This window comes from Taudactylus pleione, unplaced genomic scaffold (assembly GCF_031769625.1).
Source record: "Taudactylus pleione unplaced genomic scaffold, aTauple2 ptg000628l, whole genome shotgun sequence".
Classification (NCBI taxonomy): Eukaryota; Metazoa; Chordata; class Amphibia; order Anura; family Myobatrachidae; genus Taudactylus; species Taudactylus pleione.
This window is the reverse complement of record NW_028285030.1, coordinates 1,292,509-1,317,913: the sequence shown is the minus strand read 5'-3', so window position 1 is coordinate 1,317,913 and position 25,405 is coordinate 1,292,509. Positions and strand designations below refer to the sequence as shown.

Sequence of the window (25,405 nt, the reverse complement as noted above, 5' to 3'; positions counted from 1 at the left end):
GTGGCAGGCGTTGGGACCAGCACATGAGCGTTGGCCATGCATAACACACACCTATCGGGGCTGCATTGGTTCCAACCCCAACAAAGCCCTGTACGGTTGAACCGAAAGACAGAGCAGTGTAAGCTGCTCCATGCTGATCTCTGCCCGGACTGGCAGTCCCAGGATGAGGAAACACCTCCCCCTGGGGTTGGCTGTCTTCAGCATGAGTGGTGTATATATATATATATATATATATATATGTCCACACAAACACATTGCTAATCAGGGAGTGTACAGGAGTTTGAGGTGAACGTAAGGAGTCCGCGGGGACCCCAGCTAGGACTGCATGGAGTGCGAAGTGATTTGGAAGAAATCACGTGCCCTCCATTCATCCTATACAGGGCCTGATTCACTTTGGTTCACAATTTTGTGGACGCAGGCACTTGGTGGTTTGAAAACAATTTGATACATTTATTAAATTGATCCATGAAGACATTGAGTGCTGCCATTTACTGAAGCTACTATATACATATATATAAGTCCCCAAGGATGGCACCCCCTTATTCATGAAAACTTGCAGGTGCCTCCCAGTCAAAGCCAACAGCTGATGGCTCAACAATAAATAGTCCACATCGGCGGCACTCAGATATACATCAAATAATACGTCGACGTTGATGAAGGGGCAGGAATAAAGCTCTGAAACGGTGGTGATATTCATCACATTCTCCTGTATTATTTGATGTATATCTGAGTGCCGCCGATGTGGACTATTATATATATATATATATATATATATATATATATTACATACATACTAGGGGGCAACAGACAAAATTACCAATTGCCACCACAGTACTGAGGGGTATATGTTGATTTTTGTAAATTATGGTTTTGGGGTGGAATCCTGTTGGGGATGTGTTTTTTTTTTGTTTTTTGTTTTTTTGGCCATGGAGATGGTGTTGTATTTTAAAGTATGCTTCAAATATTGTTAAAATTTTTTTAGTCCAAAACATAACCTTACCCATATTATATCCAGATGTTGGTCTAAAACCAAAAAAATACCTCTTCCAAAAAAAATAAAAAATAAATAATACCAACAAATTTAAACCACAATCACTTTACATTATTTAGAAAAAAAAAAATCCTAATAAGTAATTATATTTGGATTTTGCAAAAAGCATAACCAACTTTTAATTAAGAACACTTTTGTTCAGAATCTAATGACATTTTAGTAATTTTATTTCAAATAATTATCTGTAAATAAGTGCATGAAAAAAACTTTTATTTTCAGAATTTTTTTTTCTGGGTATAACAAGATTTTAGATGCAATTATCTTGCCATTCCACTGCACCCACACTATTTAAATAATTGAGGTATTCCTCCCTGATTGCTTTCGTACATCCAGACGCAACCATAGGGAGTCTGGATCTGGATAGTGAGGGCAAGACTTCATTGTTCACCATTTTTTCCGGCCGCTCCAAAACAGAGGTAGGTATCTGTGATTGGAATGTTGCTTTATGCCGTAAAAAATTGTGTAGGACAAAGCAGGCCATCACTACCCATTCCATTTTTTTAAGTCCAAGATTAATTAGAGTATAGAAGATTCTAAACCTGCTGCACATGATACTAAAAGAATTTTCAACAGTGCGCCTAGCCCTTGAAAGACGATAGTTAAAAATACGCTGCCCTTTGCTTAAATCCCTTTGGGGATAGGGTCTCATTAAATTCTCCTATAAGCCAAAGGCCGCATCGGTTACAAATACATAGTTCAATTGATGCTTGCATTGTGAAGCAGGCGGTAATTTGAGGGCTCCAGAGATCATACTTTGGTAGAATTGGGTGTCCTTGAATGATCCACCATCAGATGAACGACCATTTTTATCAACATCTATAAAAATAAATTCATACTGTGCGTTGACAATGGCCATCAACACAAGGCTAAAATAACCTTTATAGTTATAGTACAGTGAGCCACTATGAGCTGGTGGGAGAATGCGCACATGTTTCCCATCAATTGCCCCATCACAATTTGTGAAGTTCCACTTATTTTCAAATTCCAGAGCAATTGTTTGCCATTCCTCTACAGAAGATGGAAACTAGAATGAAATAAATAATAAAAAAAAAAAATTAGAAAACTAAAAAAAAACATTTTAAACAAATTATATTCAAATTTTAAACATATTATTAAAAACGGTTGTGTGAGGTGTGGCTATATTTACTATGCGACCTGCACATACACACATTTCAGGGGGGGAGTGGGGTCGTGCAGCATATAGTATAGGGACAGCACATGATGTGTGACAGATTAGGGCAGACTGCGGGGACCTGCAAGTGTGTACTATGAGACCTGCACATGCACACATTTCAGGGGGGGGGGGGGGGGAGAGTGGCGTTGTGCAGCATATAGTATAGGGACAGCACATGATGTGTGACAGATTAGGGTGGACTGCTGGGACCTGCAAGTGTATACTATGAGACCTGCACATACACACATTTCAGAGGGGGGGGGGGTTGGGTAATGGGGCCCTGCAGCATTTAAAAATGAACGCTATAAAATATGATTACCTCAAAATACTCAGCCTCCAAAACCATAAATATGGCTCGACACGTCTCTGGAATTATGCGACCTAAAGTTTGCGCTGAGATGAGGGTGCCAAACTTTAAGTCAGCAACGGATCTGCCAGTCGCCAGGAAACGCAGGGTAGCGATCAGCCTCTCAGGGGGTATGGCCCTTCACATCCTCGTGTCTTGCCTCTGGATATAGGGCGTCACCAAACTCAATAACTCCCGGAAGGTGACGTCATCCATCCTCAGATAGTTGCGGAAGTCATCAGGGTTGTTCTCACGAAGTCCCATCAGCAGTGGCATGTGCGACAGAGTATCCCTCTGCAGCAACCACTCCCTGGTCCAGCATGAGTGCACCCTTCTTGGTCTCTCAGACCTCTCCCTATCAGCTAAAAGCACGACTCCAGCATATGCTGTCATCACGCGATAGCGATAAGAAGGATCCATAAGGAAGAGAAATAAGCAGAATTTGTTTAAAGACAAGACAAAAACAAACCACAACAAATTAGCAATGCAACAGCGTTCAGTAGGTATAAACCAAACTAGCCACAGACCCTAAATGCAATGGTTAAAATGGCCGACACCTATTTATTCCCTAATTATAGCCATGCCCAACCCTCAAGAATAATATCTACCCACTATAGCTGAAACCTGTCAATCATAGAGTAAAACGACATAGTTTATCGTTAGATCTTTTGCAGATAGTTTGCAAATCGTTCAGACTAAAAGATAAAATGTCAAGGGTAAAATCAACGGAAAATCGTTTTGAGATTGTACAGGGAGTAAAATCGTCTAGTGGATGTCCCCCTTTACACATTGCATCCCGATTTTTGCAAAACCTAATTTATCAAGCTCCACACAGTGAAAGTTTTGCTACATGTGCCAAAACAAATGAGTAGCTTCTGACAGACATGAAGGCCAATTGGTCTAGGGTGGATTTAAAAAGGGATAGAAATATGTACTACACCGTGGCTGTAGGAAAATGGTGTTTTGGGGAACACTATACATTACTAGCTACTATAGGTATGCAGCACTACAAAAAATCAGCCGAGCAGACGAAATAAAATGGTGAGGGAGGTTCACCAGTTTTTTTCCCTGGGTGCTTGAACCTAAATGTGTGGTCTAATGGCGAGAATATACAGTTCATTCACCTTAACAATAACAGTCTGATGAATCTGTAGAAATGAGTTAATCCTGGTCAAATAGCAGTTTAATCCTGGAACAGCATTATCCCAATCTGGCTCTGGCCTGCACAAGCTGTATGGTGAATCTCCAGGGTGTTGGGTATTAGCCATCCAAATTTTTCTTGCTAATTGGCGCAGATACTGTCGGCCTTGAAGAGAGAATCTCATACATCATTCTGCTTCCCCTGTCAAGAGTCACAATGGAAAGATAATGGAGGACATTTTATATGGACATAGAAACATAAATCTGTAGGCCCTGAGCCTGCTTATTCAATGAACACATGGAAAGGGGAGAAGCTTGTTTCTGTTGGGTTAGGTAAATGACCGATAGAATTAGTTCATGAGATGAGGAGATGGGCGGATAATTTCTTGTCAAATCAACAAACTGATTTTACCTCACCAGCTCAGATTTTGTTAAAATTTGGTATATGGAGAGTATATATGTAGTGTGACACAGTTAGGTTAGGGGGTCCCTCTCCTGGGTAGAGGACTCCTTCCTTACACACACACACAGCAGCAGGGAAGCAGCACACCAGTCTGGATGCAAGTACAAGCTGGTCGGCGCAAGTCTTTATTGTACAATGTCAGAAATAACACAAAGAAAACATAAACGTAAATCCTAGCCCTGTCGGGGCACTAACTTCACAGGTAGTTCCCTCACTACCAGAACCTGGCAGGGCCTAATGCCCTCGCCAGCAACAAAGCACAGCACAGTACTCACAGATAGGTTTTCCAAGTGTCTCTGAGCAAACTCCCTGTCTGCTCTCCCAGGTGAGACAATCAGCCCTCAACACACTAGGCTTATATTGGCCACTCTCAGGTGGGAACCCAATCAAGCCTGTTAGCAGGCTGCGAGAACCAAAACCTGGAGTGGCCGTGGGTGGAGCCCTCCCTCTCCTCTCACCCACAACCCCCAGGTCCCAAACCGGCTTTTCAAAAAGCCGAAACTCAAGCCTGCTACACTGCAGACTTTCTCCTGGGGATTTTAAACACATAGGACAGGAATCTCGGATAAATGTCCCTGTCACAGACCACTTTACCAGTGATCCTATCACATATCCCCCCCCTTTGTTTCGACCTATGGGGCGGAACAACTGAAGCACCCAAACAATGAACGCGTGACAACGCGTCTGCTTTAAACAACAGGCCCCCTGGCCTGTGTTCCACCGAAAATGTAAAAGTTTGCAACGCCCACTTTATGGCCAACGCCTCCTTCTCCACTGTGGCACCGGGTAGGCATCGAATTTTGAAACACTGTTCAACTTTCGGAAGTCATTGCAGAAACGCACACTCCAGTCGGGCTTTGGAATCAACACAATGGGACTTGACCATTCACTATGTGATACTTCAATAACCCCTAACTCTAGCATATTTTTAATTTCTTTCGACACCGATGCTCTTGGTGCTTCTGGTAACCTATAGGGCTTTAGATTAACTTTAATCCCTTGGTCAGTGATGATGTCATGTTTAACGACCGAGGTTTTCCCAGGTACGTCTGAGAACAGCACCCTATTTCTAACCAGAAACTCCTTGACCTCTCGTTGTTGAATTGCCGACAGGATTTTTGCCACTGTCACTTCGGGAACTAAGGGCCCTGGACTTACTGGAGGGGCTCGGACATCCGACAGTACCATTCTATCTTTCCAGGGCTTTAACAGATTTATATGGTATATCTGTTCCGGCTTTCTTTTCCCCGGCTGGTAAACTTTGTAATTGACCTGTCCCACTCTTTCTAAGATTTCAAAGGGCCCTTGCCATTTAGCCAAAAGTTATTTTCCACAGTGGGAACCAACACTAACACTCTGTCCCCAGGAGCAAAGCTGCGTAACCGAGCATTGCAGTTGTATACCCTCTGCTGTGCCTATTGAGCCTGTTTCAGGTGCTCTCTCACTATTGGCACCTCTACAATAGGCAATGGAACTAGTGGACCCTTAAAACGTGGTCTGGGAGCATGATACCGACACTCAGGGCAGGATAAATCCTGACACATTGCCATGTGGGGATAGAACAAAGGACTATCAGGGTCTACGGGTTTACCATCAACTACCTTTACATTCTCCCTGGCTTTTACCAAAGTAGGGTCATTCAATTGCTCCACGGCAAAGACCTCTCTTCTGACCTCTAAATCAGGCAGACGATCCACTGGCCCAACAACACTTCCCACCTCAATGGGAGGCACATCAGTTGGCGGGCCACCGTCACGCTCCGCATTCTCTAGTTCGCCAACCATAGTAGGAAAAGGAAATAACTCTGACTCAGAAGAAACTCCCTCCTCCACTATATCGACAACCTTCTCAAGTGGACCGGGGTTGTTCACTTCTGGAACAAAACGGCTTTCCCACAATTTCCAGAAGTGAGCAAAGTCTCTCCCCAATATTGCATCGTACATCAGACCAGGCACCAAACCCACAGAAACTATAGCAGAGCCACATGGTGTCTCGATGTTCACCTCGGCAGTAACATAATATCGATTATCCCCATGTATGCAGGTCACATCAACAGTTTTCCCCTTATGCCTCAAGGGGTTCACCAGCTCAGCTTTTATAAGTGTCACCAAGCTACCAGAGTCTAACAGTGCCTCTACTCGGTTGCCATCTACAGTGAGTACACACATGTGCTTATCAGTCTCAGCCTGCCGGTCAGCCGTACAGGCTGTCTGTGCAAAGAAAGACCCCCTGCGGTAGACATGAGCAGTATCACATTGCATAGGTTCAGTTGTAAGTGAACAATTAGCGGAAATATGGCCGAAGTCACCACACCAGAAACACTGAATCATATTAATGTCTAGTCGTTTACGGGGCAAGAACCTTCCTGGCCTGGCAGGCCTGTCTCCAGGTTCTACACCCTCGGTCTTAGGGACATCCCACCGCCCAGCACCCTTCTCCCCTGGAACAGTCTTACCAGTGTCTGTGGGAGTTCGCCAGTGCGCCATCGGGGCTTGGTGGGGCATACTCCTCAGCCGCCACGTACCTCTCCACTAGCTCGACCAACTGGTCCGCGGTCTTAGGGTCTGCATGGCTCACCCACTTGCAATCATTACCCGCAACGCTGCGCAGGTACCGGTCCATCACGACCCTTTCCACGATCTGTGGTCCCGTCAGCGTCTCGGGCTGTAGCCATTTTGAGGACAGATGGACGAGGTCATGCATCTGTGAACGTGGAGGCTTGTCCATATGGAACTCCCAGCGGTGGACCCGTTGGGCACGAACAAAGGTGGTGACTCCCAAGCGAGTTAGGATCTCCTGTTTTAGTTTTTTATAGTCCTTAGCATCAGCCAGGCATAAGTCGAAATATGCTTTTTGTGGCTCCCCAGACAAAAAAGGTGCCACCAGACTTGCCCACTGCTCCTGGCGCCAACTCTCCCTTTCGGCCGTTCTTTCAAATGCGGCGAGATAGGCCTCCACATCATCGCCCGAAGTCATATTTTGGAGGAAGTGACTGGCTCGTACGGAGTGAGTGGTGGTGGGAGGACCAGTATTAACATCTCTGGGCCGGGCGACCAGGTGCTGTACCACCTCTTTTATGGCCTGGCTGTTTTCCGCTAAGGCCTGGCGGGTTTCCTCGATGGCGACCTGTTGTTGCCTCTGGGCTGTCTCCAAGGCCAACAGTTGCACCCTGGAGGATTCCTGCTGAGCCCAGGTAGCTTCCTGCTGAAGTTTGTTCGTCTCCTGCTGAGCTCTGGTAGATTCCTGCTGAAGTTTGTTTGTCTCCTGCTGAGCCCAGGTAGCTTCCTGCTGAAGTTTGTTTGTCTCCTGCTGAGCCCTGGTAAATTCCTGCTGAGCTGCTGTAGCTTGGAGCAAGGCCTTAACAATGTCCTCCATTTTGTCCTGGGGTGTAGGTTGGAAGCTGAACCTTGCCTCTCTGAGCATTGGCTGACGCCTCCTCTATGGGACTCCAAGGACACAGTGTTATTTCCACACTCACAAATTGGGTGTCTGTCCCTTTAATTTTTAAATGGAAAGTTTTCCTCTTGCTGCAACTTTAGTGTGTGTGGTTGCCCGCATTCTCCACCATATTGTGACACAGTTAGGTTAGGGGGTCCCTCTCCTGGGTAGAGGACTCCTTCCTTACACACACACACAGCAGCAGGGAAGCAGCACACCAGTCTGGATGCAAGTACAAGCTGGTCGGCGCCAGTCTTTATTGTACAATGTCAGAAATAACACAAAGAAAACATAAACGTAAATCCTAGCCCTGTCGGGGCACTAACTTCACAGGTAGTTCCCTCACTACCAGAACCTGGCAGGGCCTAATGCCCTCGCCAGCAACAAAGCACAGCACAGTACAGTACTCACAGATAGGTTTTCCAAGTGTCTCTGAGCAAACTCCCTGTCTGCTCTCCCAGGTGAGACAATCAGCCCTCAACACACTAGGCTTATATTGGCCACTCTCAGGTGGGAACCCAATCAAGCCTGTTAGCAGGCTGCGAGAACCAAAACCTGGAGTGGCCGTGGGTGGAGCCCTCCCTCTCCTCTCACCCACAACCCCCAGGTCCCAAACCGGCTTTTCAAAAAGCCGAAACTCAAGCCTGCTACACTGCAGACTTTCTCCTGGGGATTTTAAACACATAGGACAGGAATCTGGGATAAATGTCCCTGTCACAGACCACTTTACCAGTGATCCTATCACAGTAGTCTAAGAAAAATACAAAATATTATTGAAATATATTATGCTGTTTTAAAAAATTGTCAAAAATGCACAACCAGCAGATTTTCAAATCGCCATAGCAGCTCTCCTAATTAAACTAGAGAGATGGGAGTGGTGTCATTTTACTGTGTTTCTTATGCCCTTTCATATACAACACAATAGGCTTTGTGAGGAAAAACTTTACCAAATTCAAACTGAAATTTTTGATCATGATAATCTCAAAAAGTGCGCCGACAAAAAAGTTTTAAAAAATTCTGGAACTAGTCTGTACTAATGTATTATGGATATTTCTAATAGATGTCTTGTGCAAAGTCGACCCTATAACTCCAACTGGAAGAATTTATGTCATGTCTCCTGATGACACTTTAAAAACCACTGAGGCATTGTCAAACTATCTTCAGCTAACATTGTTGACTGACTAATACAAGGTCAAGTATTTCTATTCAGCTTGATTTATATAATTAAACTAATGATCTATTATTACCTATTACTACTTGTAATACACCTGGCTTGTTTTGAATAAACCAGCTTGCTTTAAAAATTATTTATAACTATGAACCTGTTATACTCCCACTTCTAAATTTTGACAAACATTTAACATTAGTATAGACTGTTTCCAGAATTTTTTTTTACTTTTTTGTCAACGCACTTTTTGAGATAATCATGATCAAACATTTTGCTCACAAAGCTTATCATATACTCTCCATATACCAAATTTGAACAAAATCTGAGCTGGTGAGGTAAAATTTTAACAAAACATGTTTGATTTGACACGGAATGGCTTGTGGTTCCCTTCTCTTTTTCAGTTGCTGCCTGAGAGTGGGCGGTCTCTTTTACTGGAAACGTTGACCCACCTGCCTATCTCAATGGTTAGTGTTGGTTTTCGCGGGTGGGACGGCCTAATTGTCATGGGTTTACAGTATAATGTGCCCTGAGATGTTTGCTGGGACGGTCAACTGGGACGTAAGCGATTACCCTGTGGAGGGTTTGGGCACCACCGGTCCAGGTGGGCTCCTTTAGTCACTGGGGGAAGCGTTGACCTGCACCTCAAGTTGAGGCTGGGTGGGGTGGGCAGTTGGCCACCACCCTTTCACTTTGTGGTACCGAATGGGGGGGTGGTAGTAGGCCAACTAACAGCCCTCATTCGAGTTGAGGTAGTGGTTGGGCCGGAGCTTGGGCCCATCCTCCTATGTGATTATATTTGAGTTTTTTGGAGAATGTTTAATTGTTTGTTAGAGTTACATATACACATTTCCCAATTAAATAGGCCGTCCTTTTCCTAGCCACCATACTTCTTTGTGATTTATTCAATAAAACTGACAGAATTATAGTTGGCAATCCGGTTGTCCGTGTCATTCATTTCGCAGGTGGTTACATATGTGCATGGGTGAATGCAGGCCATGGACCGATAGTTTTATGAGCTCAAGGTAGCATTCTACAGCCTTACAGGAGTACCTAATGTCCTGGGAGCTATATACTGTATATATATTGGGCTGAGACCACCTCTGCAGAAGGTGGAAGTCTATACTAACCGCCATCACCCTTACTCCTTGAATGTGCAAGTGGATTCTGATGATAAGATAAGCATAATTAGCATTATTACAGGCTACCCTTGTTCATGCTGTTATGACTACATACCCCAAGCGCTGGGTTTTAGAACCCAATGCTTAGTAAAGAAACTCCTAAGACTGTTAAAGATCAGGTTCTGGCATCCTGATAAGTTAGGTAATGTCCTCCTCTAATGTTGTCTGATAATGTTGAGTGTTGCTTTTTACTGCATAATATGTCCTTACAGCAAGCCAGTCCATTTCATATTACAATAGACCGTTAACCTGTATCATCTGGTGAAGCACACAGAAGAGGGGGTTGGGATGGGTTGACAGGTCAGACAAATAATTATTGACACCTTATTTTCATGTAAGTATTTTGACATTCTTTTCATGTAAGTATTTTGTGTGAACATAACCTTTGTGAGGTTCTGGTTTTGTTGTGGACTCGGGGTGGTATAAGGAGCAGACACTGGAGCTGATTTAAAAATAAATGTGGAATTTTTAATAAGTGGTTTGACAGTGCAGAATTGGGGCTTAGGGGTGCAGGCTTAAAAAAAAATAGCCTGCACCCCTGGGAATGACATTTTAAAAATAACTGTGTCAAAAAAAGTAAAAAAAAAAAAATAGGGACACCCCAAAAAATTAATTTAAAAATTGGGATGAAAAAAAAAAGGAAAAAAGTGTTTAACAATAGGGAAATAGGTTCAGGGCTATTCTGCAAGTATGTGGCAGGTGTTTTCTAGAATAGATTATTAGCGGCAATTGCATGGTTGCAGAATTTAAAAAAAATTACTTTAGGGACATAAAAATATGCTAGTACCCATTTTTATGTACCCCAAATTTGGGACCACTTAAAAAAATGAAAAAAAATAACCTAAGTGCTCTTCTGCAACACTTCTTCAATGTCGGGGAAAAAACACCTGCTGCGGCTATTTAAATCCCCGACTTTGATTTGAAGGCTAAAACGGGGGTACCTATAGTGATCCCCCATGTTTTTACAATTTTAGGGGGGTCCTACAATTTATTCCAGGTAAATTTCGTTTTTTTACGCAGATCCCCTTTGGCAGGTTCCCGTTTTCGTAGCTTTTATATTGAATACGGGGATAAAGCGAGAGCGCGCCCGATACTTTATCCCTGGAAAATCTCCGATGTGGAGCGAAAAGTCCAGCACGGACTTTTCGCTCCCATATTGATTACCCCTGTAAGTGCACTTGGGAACTGTAGTGATGCAAATGGAAAAAAAGTCCAGGTAGTGACAACAGAAGGTAATCCAGTATTCCAGACCCTCCAACATGACCCATTCCATTAGGTACAAATTGCTCTGGTCCTGGACTTACGTCTTAATTTATGATTACAGCCACCTGTGCTGAAATACCTGTCCCATCAATTACCTAGTTCAACACAGGTGACTGCAATCATAAATTAGGTGGGAAGTCCAGGAGCAGAGTGTTTTGTACCTAATGGAACGGGTCATGTTGGAGGGTAGGGTATTCCGGGGTTTGTGAGGCTGGAAAGAACTGCAGGTTGGAGTGAATTGCTGATTGAGGTGAGTGGCAGGCCGAAGTGAATTAGCAGACTTGAAGTGATTGCTGGCAGAAACAATAATGTCCAGAGGAAATGCAAGTGGAGCCAGGGTGCAAGGTAAATGACTGACACAGGTACTCAGGCAGTGGGAGAGGCAATAGGAGGAGGCAGGGGTATCCAGCAGGGTTTAGGAGCAGGTTCAGGTATAGCAGACTTGGCAGAATCCAACACGCAGGCAGACTAGCTCAGGAACGCTCTCTCTCAGCTCTCGCTGAGAAACACATTGCACTGGCAATGAGAGGAAGCTCGGTACTGTTGGGGTGACGAGGCTTCCTACCCCTGGATCACAGTATGCAAAACACTACTCCTGTTCTCTACCAATTCTCCTTACAGCCGGCTGGGAAGATAAGGAAACTCAACACACACTGTGGTGAATTGCACTTAGCTCTCAGAGGTACATCCTCTTTGAGCCGACTTTTATAAGTTCAGAAAACTGCTGACACAGACATTTGCCAAAAATGGTTTGACAGAATAGAATACATATGATTGATTTTAACAAGTACATAGGATGTGTCCATGCATCTCCAGTTTGTCGTTTTTTCACAGTGTCCAGACTTGGTATCCTATTCTGGGATCCTTCAGCTGCTGTTGTCTTGTAACTGCTCGTTCAGTATACCGTAATGTGCTTCCATCTCATGATATTTGTGTAAAGGAAAATGGCTTTTTCTGATGAATCATACAGTATGTTTTAAATAAACACTATAAATTATTATAGACTCTCACAATCCCCTCTTTTTATTAAAACATACTATGTTTCCCTTACTGGAGTCATGGCTTTCATAGTAACTATATTACTTCCATAGGCACCCTATGCAAGTAGATGCAAGCATCATTCATCACTAGAATACCAAGAATCCCGGCGCATCTTTCCCTAGAAAGAGGGGTTTCTTCCAACATCAGTACTACAGAAAAAACATTTCTTCTCAGGTGTGATCAATGTAATTCTTTCACACGCTAAACACTCTTCCCACTCAGAGGCACTCTTCTTATGTGTGACAGAGAGAGTCCCTACCGGTGCAGATGCTTTATTTACCATTTTCCTAAAATCATAAGATAGATAGCAATTCCACAAAATGAGCAAAATTAATACAATGATTATAATGATTACTGGGTGAATGAAACCACTAAACATCCTTTTGACTGAAGGTGAGTTACCTGTGAACACATACCACCAATGGTGCTGTAAATTATCTTTTAATTGTGTGGCTACTTCCACTAATTTATCTGCTTCTACAACTGTCTGCATTTGTGCATGATGGGCAGAATAGTTTACTTTCTGTAAATGGTGAGCAAGTTTTCCTGTATTATTGATGGCATTAATGATACTTTGGAGATTAACTGTAAGGTTATGGGGAGGTATCTCAGTCACCTGAAATTCAAACTGTACATCTTCTTGTCTCGCATAGGTCACATAAGTAGTGTTCTTCAACCTGAGGTGTGTAACGTTAAATAAGCATCCAGAAAAAGGATTTGGTAAATTATAGAGGGAAGTTGTATTCATACCATATGTGACTAGGCATACAACCTGAGGCTCTACCTCTATAAACATATCCACCTCTTTATCATGCAATTCCCAGTTGCATACACTGGTTGGGTGTTCTAACAAGGCTCATATAGCTGTGTCTGCTGAGGACACACTAATCCATCATTGGTATCAGTGAATAGGGATAAGTCATGTGTCCTATTACTGGTGTCTATGTGTGTACCTCTAATCTGGGGAGTCCACAACTGAGTGCCTCCAGTAGTTGTCCACAAGGGGACTGGTAAGATGAAGTACTTACACATAACCTGTTTCTGTGTGACATTATACACATGAACTTCACCCGTGCAAAAGTTGTCAGTACACAACATCTTCTTTCCCTGAATTTGTATCCATAACAAAGAAGATATATTAAACATCCTTCTGTATACTTGTTCGTTACCTGTCATTAACTGTGTTTGTGCTTTACCCTTTTGCATATTTTGATGCATGGTGCTGAGAGAACATTCAGTCCAATTAAACAGTTCAGAAACATTTGTTAACAGGTAAAGTGTGTTAAACGATGTGCTATTGAACACCTGTAAATATTCATTATCCCAAGATATACTGGCCTGTAATGGGGTAAATACTGTAGGCATCCATATAGCTTGCATTGTAACTAATCTTCTCCATCCTGCATTACTCATTTTGCTGGCTAAAGTTTCTATATCTATACTATTAAGTAACCCTACACCTGTACCTGATGCTCCTAACAATGTATCATACCATTCTCTCTTTTGTCTGCTATAGCATTTTGGATCTGGGGGGAAAGAAATATTAAATCTTAATATAGTGGTTTGTCTTTTGGTACCCACTTTTACACAAGTGGAGGAAACTTTAACTAGTGAGTCATTTCTTATAGTAGGCTTGCTACTTAGGACGTACATCCTTGTCATTATTACTGAATTATTTAGTAATTGTGTGGTATTAGTGCAAACTAGCACTACACCTCTTTCTATAGTTGTTGGGCTTCCTATGGGTATACCAGGGTCCGTACTATTGACACACTGAATACCCTATGTCCACGTTTTCTTAAATTCTTTATAACCCGTAAACTTATCAGTACAACACTTAATTTTTATTCCACTTATGATAGTAATATTATCATGCTCCCTTGGTGCCCAGTAGAGATGCCTTATATTATATTGTCCCAAACTTTTTACATATATTGAACCTCCTGACCATGTTACATTAAATCTGTGTAACTGGTAAGTCTGGTTACCATAGACTACCCTAGAGTACTCTATTTGTCCTCCTGTTGTCCCCTGGTGTGTACGCAATACCCTTAGACTAAGTATAGCCAACATTATCACACAAAAAGGATTCATGATGGTGGTTCAATCTTGACCGTCAACTTCTTGCAATGTGAGAGGTATATCCACGTGCTCTTTCCTCCAATTTTCACTGAAGTTGGTGTAGTCAACAGAACCTGATATGGACCATCAAATCTTGGCTCCAGAGACTTTCTGACATGTCTCTTAGTGTATACCCAATCGCCCGGTTCCAATGAATGTACACCAGGTACCGCTTCTGGGTCTGGAAGGGAGGAGAAAACTAAAAAATGGATGTTATTCACTTGATTACAAAGAGTAGCTACATAGTGTGTTAAATATGCATGATTGTGCTGCAACTGTTGGGGAAAACTAACACCCTGTCTTAGGAGGTCTTAAGAATAGTATCTCATAAGGTGACAACTTATGTTCTTACTGGGGGTGGTTCTTACTGGATATAAAGCTATGGACAGACAGTCCACCCATGTCTTGCTTGCCTGTGCCAAAATCTTTTGTGTCTTTAGTTTGAGGGTACCATTTAGTATCTACATGCCAACTGGCCAGTTAGAGAAGAGGTCTGTACAAACGAGGGTGTACTCATATGTCCCCACCCATGACAACTGAATATAGTCTATCTGCAGTCTCTGAAATGGGTATAATGGCTTTGGTGTATGCCTTTGTGGTACTTTTACTGTCTGTCCTGGATTGTGTTTCCCACACACCTGGCATGATGCTACGTATGCTGTAGCTGCTGCATTAAAGCCTGGTGCTATCCAGTGCTGGAGCACCATGTTTACCATGTCCTCCTTTGAATTATGCACTGGACTGTGGGCCAGCTGGGTCATCAGGGGACATAAGGCCCTTGGGAGGCACCACCTGGTGGCTTTAGCCCAATTCATATTAACACAGGTGGCTCCCTCTTTCTCCCAGCCTCTGTTCTCGTCTTCTATGGCTTGTTCTTGATACTGGTGTAAAGCCTGTATGTCCAAGGGGTCTTTCTTTGTGTCTGTTTCTATACCATAGAGGGCTGGGATAGGTAACAGGGCAGTTTACTTAGCCGCAGCATCTGCTTTGGCATTCCCCTTGGCCTCAGCTGTTTTCTCCTTGGTGTGTGCTTGCACCTTTAAAATGGCTACTCTACTTGGAAGCTGTCAGGCTGCAAACAACGATCTAATGAGCTCAGCATGCTTAATGGTTTTACCAGCCAAGCCCATAAAATCCCTACTCTTCCAAATAGGCCCGAAATCATGGGCCACACCCCAGGCGTACCTGGAGTCAGTGTAAATGTTTGCTGTCTGATTTTCAGCCATTATACATGCCTCAGTGAGTGCCCTCAACTCTGCTTCCTGTGCTGAGCAGGAAGGTGGGAGTGGTTGCTGAATCAATACCTCATCTAAGGTGGTGACTGCATACCCTGTTCTTGGGGACCCTTCATGATAATATCTAAACAATTCCCAGTCTGGAGATAGATAAGGGAACATCTGTTACATTTTCTAGTTCCTTCATTTCCATTTTCATAAGTTCAAGATAATATTGGTCAGAAAAATTTTGATTTGTGTTTTTATGTGACTGTATTTGCAGTACATTATCCCCCTCATCATCCTCACTGTTGTGTTCCTTATTGCCATTACCTGGTATGTTATCAACAGGTGTATGTATGCCTCCCTCACTATTCCCCTCTTTTGAATCCTGCATTGGAAACAACGTAGCAGGATTCAACACCGTGCACCTGTTAATGGTCACATTGGTAGGGCAACCTCATACTTAATTAACCTGGCTGCAGAAAGATGCTTAGTTCTGGCCTGGTTAAGTGGTTCTGTTACTGAGTGGGGAACCTGTATGATCAATGAGTGGTCCAGCACTAAATCTGCTGCCTTGTCTTTAAGCATAGCTGCAGCTGCTACTGCTCTTATACAAGAGGGTGCTCCTGTGATTATACTATCAAGCTGCAGTGTATAATGTGCAAGGGGCCGTTGTTTACCCCCATGTTCCGGCACTAATACCCCTTCAGCATGTCCTTGTGTTTCATGACAGAGTAACATAAAAGGCCTGTCATATCTGGGTAATCCTAGTGCTGGTGCTTGGGTAACTGTAGTTTTTATCTACATAAAAGCTTTCTTCTGTTCTGATGTTAACATTACTGTTTTGTCTTTTGTATCTGTCAACGCATCATAGAGGGGCTGCATTATGAGGGATGCGTTGGCAATCCATTCCATCAATACCCTGTTAGAACTAGAAATGCTCCTGGTGGTAGTGGGCTCTGGCACTTTCTGTATAGCTGATATCCTATCTTGTGTCAAATGTCTTGTACCTTGAAAAATACAATGTCCTAAAAAGGTAACTTGTGCTTGAGCTGTTTGCAATTTTTCTTTTGACACTCTGCAATGTTGTTCACACAGAAAAATAAGTAATGATTTGGTTTCAATTTGACACTGTCCCTCTGTATCTGCACATAGGAGCAAATCATCCACATACTGCAACAACTGGGTGGTCTCAAACTGTGGTCTCCACCCTTGCAGTATGATGGACATTGCGTCTGTAAATGCAGATGGAGAGGTTGCCCATCCTTAGGTTATCTAGTTTGGCAATACTGTTTGCCCATACTTGTAAAAGCTACATAAAGCTGACACTCTGATGTAAGAGGTACAGAACAAAAAATAAATAAATAAATATATTAGCCAAGTCTATTACTGTAAAATGAGTTGCTGTTGCTGGCATTTGGTTTAATAAGGTGTGTGGATTAGGCACTATAGGTAGGTCCACCACCAACCATTTGTTTACCTCTCTTAGATCATGCACCATCCGGTATTCCTGTTTACCATTTGCCCCCACCTTCCTTTTTACCAGAAATAAAGGGGTGCTCCATGGGGACCTACATTCTCTTATAACCCTTGTTTTCTGATATGCAGCAATCTCCCGCTGTAGGGCCTTTTCCTGATCTCTGGTCAGTGGGTATTATTTAATCTTTACTGGCAATACACCTGGTTTTAAGGTGAGTGTAACCGGTTGTACATCCAGTAATCCCACATCTGTTTTACCTTTAGACCATAATTTTTTTAGGGACTTCTGAAAGCCAGTCAGGGAGCATCACTACTATCTGTGTCTGGTGTTACAGCAAATATATTGCTGCTGCTAGCTGACATTGAAGATCCTGCCCTGTGCTTCTTTTCAGTATTACATTACCATCCCTGTACTCAATGGTAGCTTGTCATTTCTTAAGGATATCTGCTCCTAACAAATCAACTGGACAGGATGTGGAGGTCAGGAATTCTACAGGGACTTTAATTTCTGTTGACCCCACTGCAACGTTTATGGGCTTACTAACATGTAAGGATACAGTATGTCCTGTTAGTCCTGTTCCAGGAATTGTCTGATTTGTTACATATTTCTTGGGAACATCTTCTGCCCTTAAAATGGTACGGCTTGCGCCAGTGTCTATTATACAGTCAATTTGTTCCCCCCCAGGTAGTGTCAATTGTATTATTCCCTTGGGATCTGAGGTATTAATAATGGATTGTGGGGGACCTGACACTGGACAGCCTATTTCCTATGGGCTATGTGCTGTTTGAACCCTTACTCCAAATTGCTCCCTTTTCTCTGCCCATTACTTATATTTCTGACAATCCCTTTTCATGTGCCCTGCTTTATGACAGAAGAAACATAACCCTTTCCTTTTTGCTTCTTCTGGAGATACTTTCCTATTATCTCTAGGGTCTATACTGAATTTGGGTTCTTACTCTTATAACTACTGCATTCTGGGGATTTGGTTCAAACACCTCCTGTGTAGTTACAGGATAAGCTTCTACAGATGTGTTTTGGTATGGGGGTGGACCTGTCCCTTTCTGAAAATACATCTGTTCACCCCCACAGTGTTCACAGCCACAAGGATCATCATTAGTGCCTGTGGCTTGCTTCTTGCACACCCGTGTCCTGTGTCTGTTTTTATTAAACATCCAAGGCATTAATGTACCTGCCCACCCTTGTATGGGAATGGGGCTGAAATTTCCTCCTGCATAAGGCAGTGGAGGAGCTGGTGGTGTAACTGGTGATAAGTGTGGAGGTGTTGGATAATAAGGTGATCTGGTTAAGCCTTGTTGATCACAGGATTCCCCTGGTCAGGGCACTGGATTCCCACAAAATGGACAATTAGTGTTGGCATTAGGTACACATTTACCACCTCCTGGGCATTTCCTGCCATCCCTTACTGGTGTGGTAAATGGAGCCAAACTTGGGTATTTTGGGCTTAAATCAGGGGCTGTTAGTGATGCCTGTTGATTTACAAAAGGGATCACTGGGACAGGCCTCACAGTATTTGGACCACAATCTTCCATAAACTCAGTGTCTTGTGTTACCCCCTGTTCTTTATGTATTTCTTTGGCTACCTTTAACCAAGCCTGTACTTGCTTGCCTACTTTCTTACACTCTATCCAAGCCTTGTTTTCTTTTGCAAAGGTTTCCCATCTTACAGGATCCATGGAACCCACACTGGGCATCCCTGCTTTCTGTAGTATCTTTTGAATATCTTTATGTGCACTTTTCCCCTCCCTGGATTCGACTAGATCCGCAGGAGCACATGGTAATTCTTTTACCATGCCTGTACTGCCCTGAGCCCCTATTATGGGTTACCGCTCCTAGTCTTTCCTGAATCCCGAGGAATCTTTATTTTATTCAAAAGAACATTCACTTATTCCTGCGTTCCTACTGGGTAACTATACAACAAAACCTATCTTATCAGCTTCAAATGCCTATGAGCTGGCAACCACCTAATAACTGCACAAGCTACTACTGAACTATCCCTGCACAAATTACTGGGTAGCTAATTTATTAGTCCAACCCAGTCATTATCTATCCTGGTAGCCAAATATGTTGACACCCTATGAGGCAAGCATATACCACAGGGATCCTCTGATTTATTACAGCTATTAGATCAGGACTTATAAATGATCTAGTTTACTGTAATATCACTACACAAGTACACCCCTCACACTTTAGCTATATGTGGTTCATATATCAGTCTCTAGAGACCTGTTATCCCTGTCCTTAAAAAGATAATACAGTATTCCAAATGTCACTATAACACTCCCACAGATTATTACCCACTGTTCTAATCCTTCTGGCATGCTACACAGATGAATAACATGTACATCCCTCCTGCCCCAGGCGCCCCTAGGGGTACCAACGGAGAAACGTGAAGGACCTTATCCCGAATCAATGGGCACCTTTCTCTGCACTCCTAAACACTTTTGCCGTGTTTAGGCGCTAGGTGTCACTTTTTACAGCTACTATGAGAGCAAGGAGATCAGTGAATGTCTCAACCCAGGGATCACACGTCTCAAACGACAGGACAAGCCTCTAATAGCAGGTGAGAGGTGCAGTCTTTGGTTGACCATGTAAAGATCTGGTTCCTTTATATACATCTCACAGTTAGCACACATACAATCACACTCCTTTCACTCACTTCAAGACAAGACAACTTATACTTTTAAAGAGCAGGTTTGGCATACAATATATTCATAGATCCCCGATTAGCCCATCCATACTGAACCCCACAATACTAATTAGGAAGCGCAGAAGAGAGCATTGAAAAGCGCAAATGCGCATTTATTTTTCAATACTCACCGATCGGAATTTGCTTCTGCAGTTCCAAATTTTTAAGTGGATATCTGTCAGTACAGACAGGCAGTTGGGGATCCCAGACGAGTCCCCCAGAAATGTTGGGGTGACGAGGCTTCCTACCCCTGGATCACAGTATGCAAAACACTACTCCTGTTCTCTACCAATTCTCCTTACAGCCGGCTGGGAAGATAAGGAAACTCAACACACACTGAGGTACATCCTCTTTGAGCCGACTTTTATAAGTTCAGAAAACTGCTGTCACAGACATTTGCCAAAAATGGTTTGACAGAATAGAATTTATATGATTGATTTTAACAAGTACATAGGATGTGTCCATGCATCTCCAGTTTGTCGTTTTTTCACAGTGTCCAGACTTGGTATCCTATTCTGGGATCCTTCAGCTGCTGTTGTCTTGTAACTGTTCGTTCAGTATACCGTAATGTGCTTCCATCTCATGATATTTGTGTAAAGAAAAATGGCTTTTTCTGATGAATCATACAGTATGTTTTAAATAAACACTATAAATTATTATAGACTCTCACAGTACTTCCCTAAATACCCAGTGCCGCACTGTGAGAGGCCAGAGAGAGCATGTGACCCACCAGGATAGGTCAACTAAGTCACATGACCGGAGGCAAGATGGCGGCGCCCATGCCAGAACGGAACAGAAGCACTGCCAGGCCTAACCAGCACAGAGTGACAGTATGCCCAAACAGGACTACGCACAGCCAATGCTCTCTGCCAGGCACCAGCACCACCTCCAGACGCCCCCTGCCACAGCATCCTCACAGGTATCACCCGCCGACCACCACGCCGAGAAATGCTGGTCGTGACAACCTTATTTGAATGTTTGGCTTGCTCTTAATGTAGTACTATTGATGTTTGTAGTGCATTGCATATAACAAATTAGTAATTGCCAAAATGAACTAATTTGAAGCCAAAATTATTTTGTTGGCCTTAAGTAAAAGACATAGCTGCTTGTTTTAAAGATACATTTTATTACATACAATTACCAAAAATATATCTGAGAAAATCTTTGGAAAATGTTACGATATACTGTACCAATGTAAAAGTGCTATTTGGCATATTAATATGAAAATAAACTTGTTTAGTACAATATTTATTTGTCTCTTAGTCTTTGCTGATAAATGTGAGGCATCATCTGATAGAACTCTGCCACGGGCATCAAGTCTGGGTGGAGCAGGAGGAAAAAAACTTAAAGCTTGTGTCCCGGCGCTTGACAGTGAAGATGACGGAATTGGTAAGTGTGACAGTATTTATTTATGCAGTCATTGAAAGGAAATCACAAATCACTTCCATTACAGAGTTATAGCTTCTAAGGGAATACGTACGATTTATCGCCGACCGCATGGCCGGAGGTTCTAATCCCGACAGCGGCAGCCCGACACAGGTGGAAATCCCGATCGTCCTTCAGGTAAGTAAAACTAATCTGTTTCCCCCCCCTAACCCTCAGGGGTGCTTAACCCTAATCTCCCCCCGGGGGTGCCTAACCCTAATCCCCCCCGTCTAAGTGCCTAAACCTAACCCCTCCTTCCCCGCCGCCTAAACCTAAGTCTCCTGGGGGGGTGCCTAACCCTAACCTCCCCCTGGGGGTGCTTAACCCTAACCCCTCATTCCCCTAGCCTAACCCTAACCTCCAAGGGGGGGTGCCTAACCCTAAGTCCCCCCGGGAGCCCCTGACCTAACCCCCACCTGCGGCTGTACGCGCCAGGCACCCGGCTTACCTTCGATCGGTAAGCCAGGTGTCCTTCTCCCGGCGTAGGTCTAATGACCGGCGTCGGGATTTCGACGCCGGTCATTAGACACTTGCCGGGATTAAACAGTCGGGATGCCGACGTTCGGTATTTAGACCATCGGCATCCCGACTGCATCCATTTCTAAGGGGTATATTTACTAAAGTGCGGGTTTATAGAAGTGGAGATGTCGCCCATAGCAACCAGTCGGATTTTAACTATTATCTTCTAGAAGGTGCTAGATAAATGATAAGTAGAATCTGATTGATTGTCATGGTCAGCATCTCCACTTCTATACACTTTAATAGATATACACCTAAGCCTGCAGACAATGATATTTTCTACATTTTGCTTTTCAAGTGCAGCAGTATTTCTATTTAGTGCAGAATTTGTTGTACAAACAGTAGCTCAGCTTTGAGTGCATAATTGGGAGATTTCGCCGTAAACTCTGTTATTTCAAAGTTAGCAATAGACTGTGCCATCTATAACCTTGTATCCCTTGTGGGGGTTTCTGTTTGCTGCTTTGGTGGCTCCTCCAACAGGAGCATATTCTCAACGTCAGCAACATGTGAATCTTCTGTTATTTTATTTGAATTTACAAACATGCAATTAAAAAATGATTAAGCTTCAAGATAAAATGGCATTCAATTTATAAAATTGTATTTATATAAGTATATTGGTAGTTAGGTTCCACAACGCCTTTTTTTCAGTTAGCTGAGGGACTTACCGCAGGCTTGTAGCTCTGGGGTTAGGTGTCTGATGCAGTTTAATTATATCTCCGCACGGTAGGGCATAGATTTTGGGTTAAGTGCCCAGAGCTATTCAATTACCGAGAGCCGTAAGCCCGCAACTAGCCACAAGGATGCAAACAGGAATCTGTATCAAGTCCACCTTCTGGGCGTGCCAGGGGCAGTAATTAAATAGCTACTGGCTCTTAACTCAGGAGTTAAAGTCCGTGGTAAGGGCTAATTGTAATTCCCCCCATAGTTTCAGTTTATAAGCACAATTATGATAAGAGATAGGAGAAAAAACACCTTGCATTTATTTTGTAATGCAGTTTGGAGGACCTTAACATTTGATGTTGGTATTGTCCGTTAAAATAGCAACTACATTGTTGTGTCAAAGTGTAACATTTTCTGAACATAAAAAAACGTTTAAAAACACAATTTTCTCTTTTTTCACATGGTTGCACCCCAACGAGTTCATCCTGGACGGCACCACTTGTTGATGGCGATCTTATGCTCTTGTGAAATGACAAGAAATATCTAATAAACTATTTATTAAAATCTATTCTCTGTGTAAGCTGTCCTTTTTTAATATGTATTAGCTATGTTGTCATTAGTACTGTGTGGTCCATTTAATCACTTAACTGACATGTGACTGCAGCTAGATGGTCTTTTCTCTGACACAGTTGCATCTCTTGCGACCATGCCCTCCCACTGCGTCCCTGGCATTTTATATAGGAAATCAATTCTGCACAAGGTAAAAAATTATTTCTTGCTGCAGGCCCAGCCCCCTACCAATGATGTAGCAGACTGTGACCGCACACTTTACTGCCAGTTTTGTTCCCCAGAAAGGAAGGGCATTCTAAAAAACATGCACTAGGCATAAAGTTAAAACCTGGTGCATAGAAGGGAACTGAACTATCCCTCTCAGGTCTGTTAGCTGAACTCTGCTCTCCATATGCAGAGATCATCTGGGGGACTGATGGCCAGTCTCACCTGTATCAAGCTGCACAGAGCTCTGCATGAGGTTTGGGGGAGGGGAAAGGGACCTAGGGGGCATTTATGGACACAGAGGGGATCAATAGTTCAGGTGGGGGGAAGTTAATGCCCCAAAGTGATTCTTTTTTTATACTGAAGTTTCTGCAATAGGATGGGGGAGGAGGGGAAGCTCCAGTGGGGTAGGGATTAAAGCCACTGGAGAAACTATCACCACTTAAGAATCTATTGCCACTGGTTGGGAGGTCAGGCTAATGTTACATTGGGCACCTATACTACTTACTACTTTTGAAAACATTATTGACTTAAATAAAAAAAACAGGCACATTCTTATTTATAAAAGAAACAAAGGTAGCGCTAATAGACAAAAATACAAACAACTTAATAAATCACAATATTATAAACTATAAAACAATGTATCAATGCACAAATGTATTGGCAATAGGCTGGAACTAATCAGACAGGAAAAAAGTCTCTCCGCAGTGTCATAAATATCCCCATAAGATGAATGTCCAATGGATATATGGGTTGAAGGCAGGTTCTCATATTGAACAGTCACACTGAATACAAAATAGTTTTTTCTGCTGGATAGAAGAATAGTATCTGATTAGGATATAATTGCAACGTGCAGGGGAGCTGGTTTGAGTCTCTCCGGAGAGGGTGAGAATGGAGGGGCCGTGATATATTTCCCGTCCGGTCCTACGGCTCACCTCAGCCCTGGTCGGCTTTCTGTATGTGTGCTCCCAGTCTGTGCACGCTGACACCCGCGTCTGTCAGTGGATAAATGACTTGCGGCCTCTGTGTGGTCTAAGCTGGAGCCGACGTGGTGTTGGGGGCTCCAAACAGCAGTTAACCGAATTGGTGCAGCAGCAGTGTGTAGTGAACCAGAAGGGGGATATTAATAATCTGAATATCTCAGTCTGAAAATAGCAGCAGCATAAAGAAGCCCAATAGCCATAACGCATTTCTCTGGGACATAACTCCCAGTTACTTCAGAAGGAGGCTAATTAACAGTTTTTAGCATAAGAAAATCTTTATGTTTTGGACACATTGGGGGTAATTCAATTAGGTGTGATTATCTCGCTTTTGCAAGTAACACTTATGGTACCACCGAGCTCACAGATTTTTGTTCGCAGCCTAGACTTGAGCAAAAATGTTTGAATCCGTCGTGAGTCCTGCGAGGGTGGCGAGCTCCAATGCTGTTCGTGTTTACACACCGTCGCAATGGCAGCTGCGGGTGCGAGATAATCGATTTAATAATGAAATGATTAAATTCCCCCATTTTTACTTTTAGCAACTTGACTATCCCTCTCTTCACTCCTATACCATATCCTGTGCCTCCTGTCCCGTCCTGCCATCTATCCTGCTCAACACTGCCACTCACTACCCTTTCTCTTATCATGCCAATTAGACAATCTCCTGTAACGCTAAAGGTGCCTACACACTTGGCGATGTGGCCACAATGCAATATCGTGTCCGATTTCCACTTAAACTTTCCCCAGCAGCTCCCCGGCAGTCGTGGGCACGATTTAGTGTTAATGTGACTTTCCCCAGCAGCTCCCCGACAGTCGTGGGCACGATTTGGTGTTAATGTGACAAACGATCTATCGTGCCTCCTAACTATTCCAGTGCATCGTGACTGAGATTGTCAGATCTACCCTACAGCATGGCAGATCTGAAGATGCAATGTACGACCTGCGGGGACGCGCTTCGTCATCGTGATAATGAGTGGACGCTCATGATTTGGGCATACTTTACACGATTTGTTGTCACGATGCGTTGGAGTCGGGCAAATCGTGTAAAATATCGCTAAGTCTGTAGGCACCTTAACCCCAAACACGCTGCACTCACTCACAAAACACTAACAAGACTGAAAATAGTCACGCAGTACAACGCTCAGCACCACTCAGCAGCTACTGAATATAGCATAGAAAAACTACTCCAAAACTCCAAACACAACTACTAAACCACCTCACTACCCTATCAAAATTATTGAGGAAGTGACCAGGTTTTTT

General features: G+C 43.2%; 2 protein-coding genes across 3 annotated transcripts in view; one reads left to right on the top strand and one right to left on the bottom strand.

Moving 5' to 3' along the window:
- The window catches only part of RNF150 (ring finger protein 150), a 269,560-nt gene that overhangs the window by 75,930 nt on the left and 168,225 nt on the right, over positions 1-25,405 (top strand). The window lies entirely within an intron of this gene.
- On the bottom strand, positions 1,225-7,742 carry LOC148479239 (uncharacterized). Of its 2 annotated transcripts, XM_088454727.1 has the most exons (3): positions 3,696-7,742; positions 2,545-2,957; positions 1,225-2,075 (listed from the first exon to the last, which is right to left on the bottom strand). In XM_088454727.1, the coding sequence occupies exon 1, from the start codon at positions 7,595-7,597 to the stop codon at positions 6,626-6,628; it is 972 nt and encodes a 323-aa protein (XP_088310853.1). In that variant the 5' UTR covers positions 7,598-7,742; the 3' UTR covers positions 1,225-2,075; positions 2,545-2,957; positions 3,696-6,625. The 2 variants fall into 2 exon arrangements, with proteins under 2 accessions (XP_088310853.1, XP_088310851.1); XM_088454725.1 differs by having other exon boundaries at positions 2,545-7,742.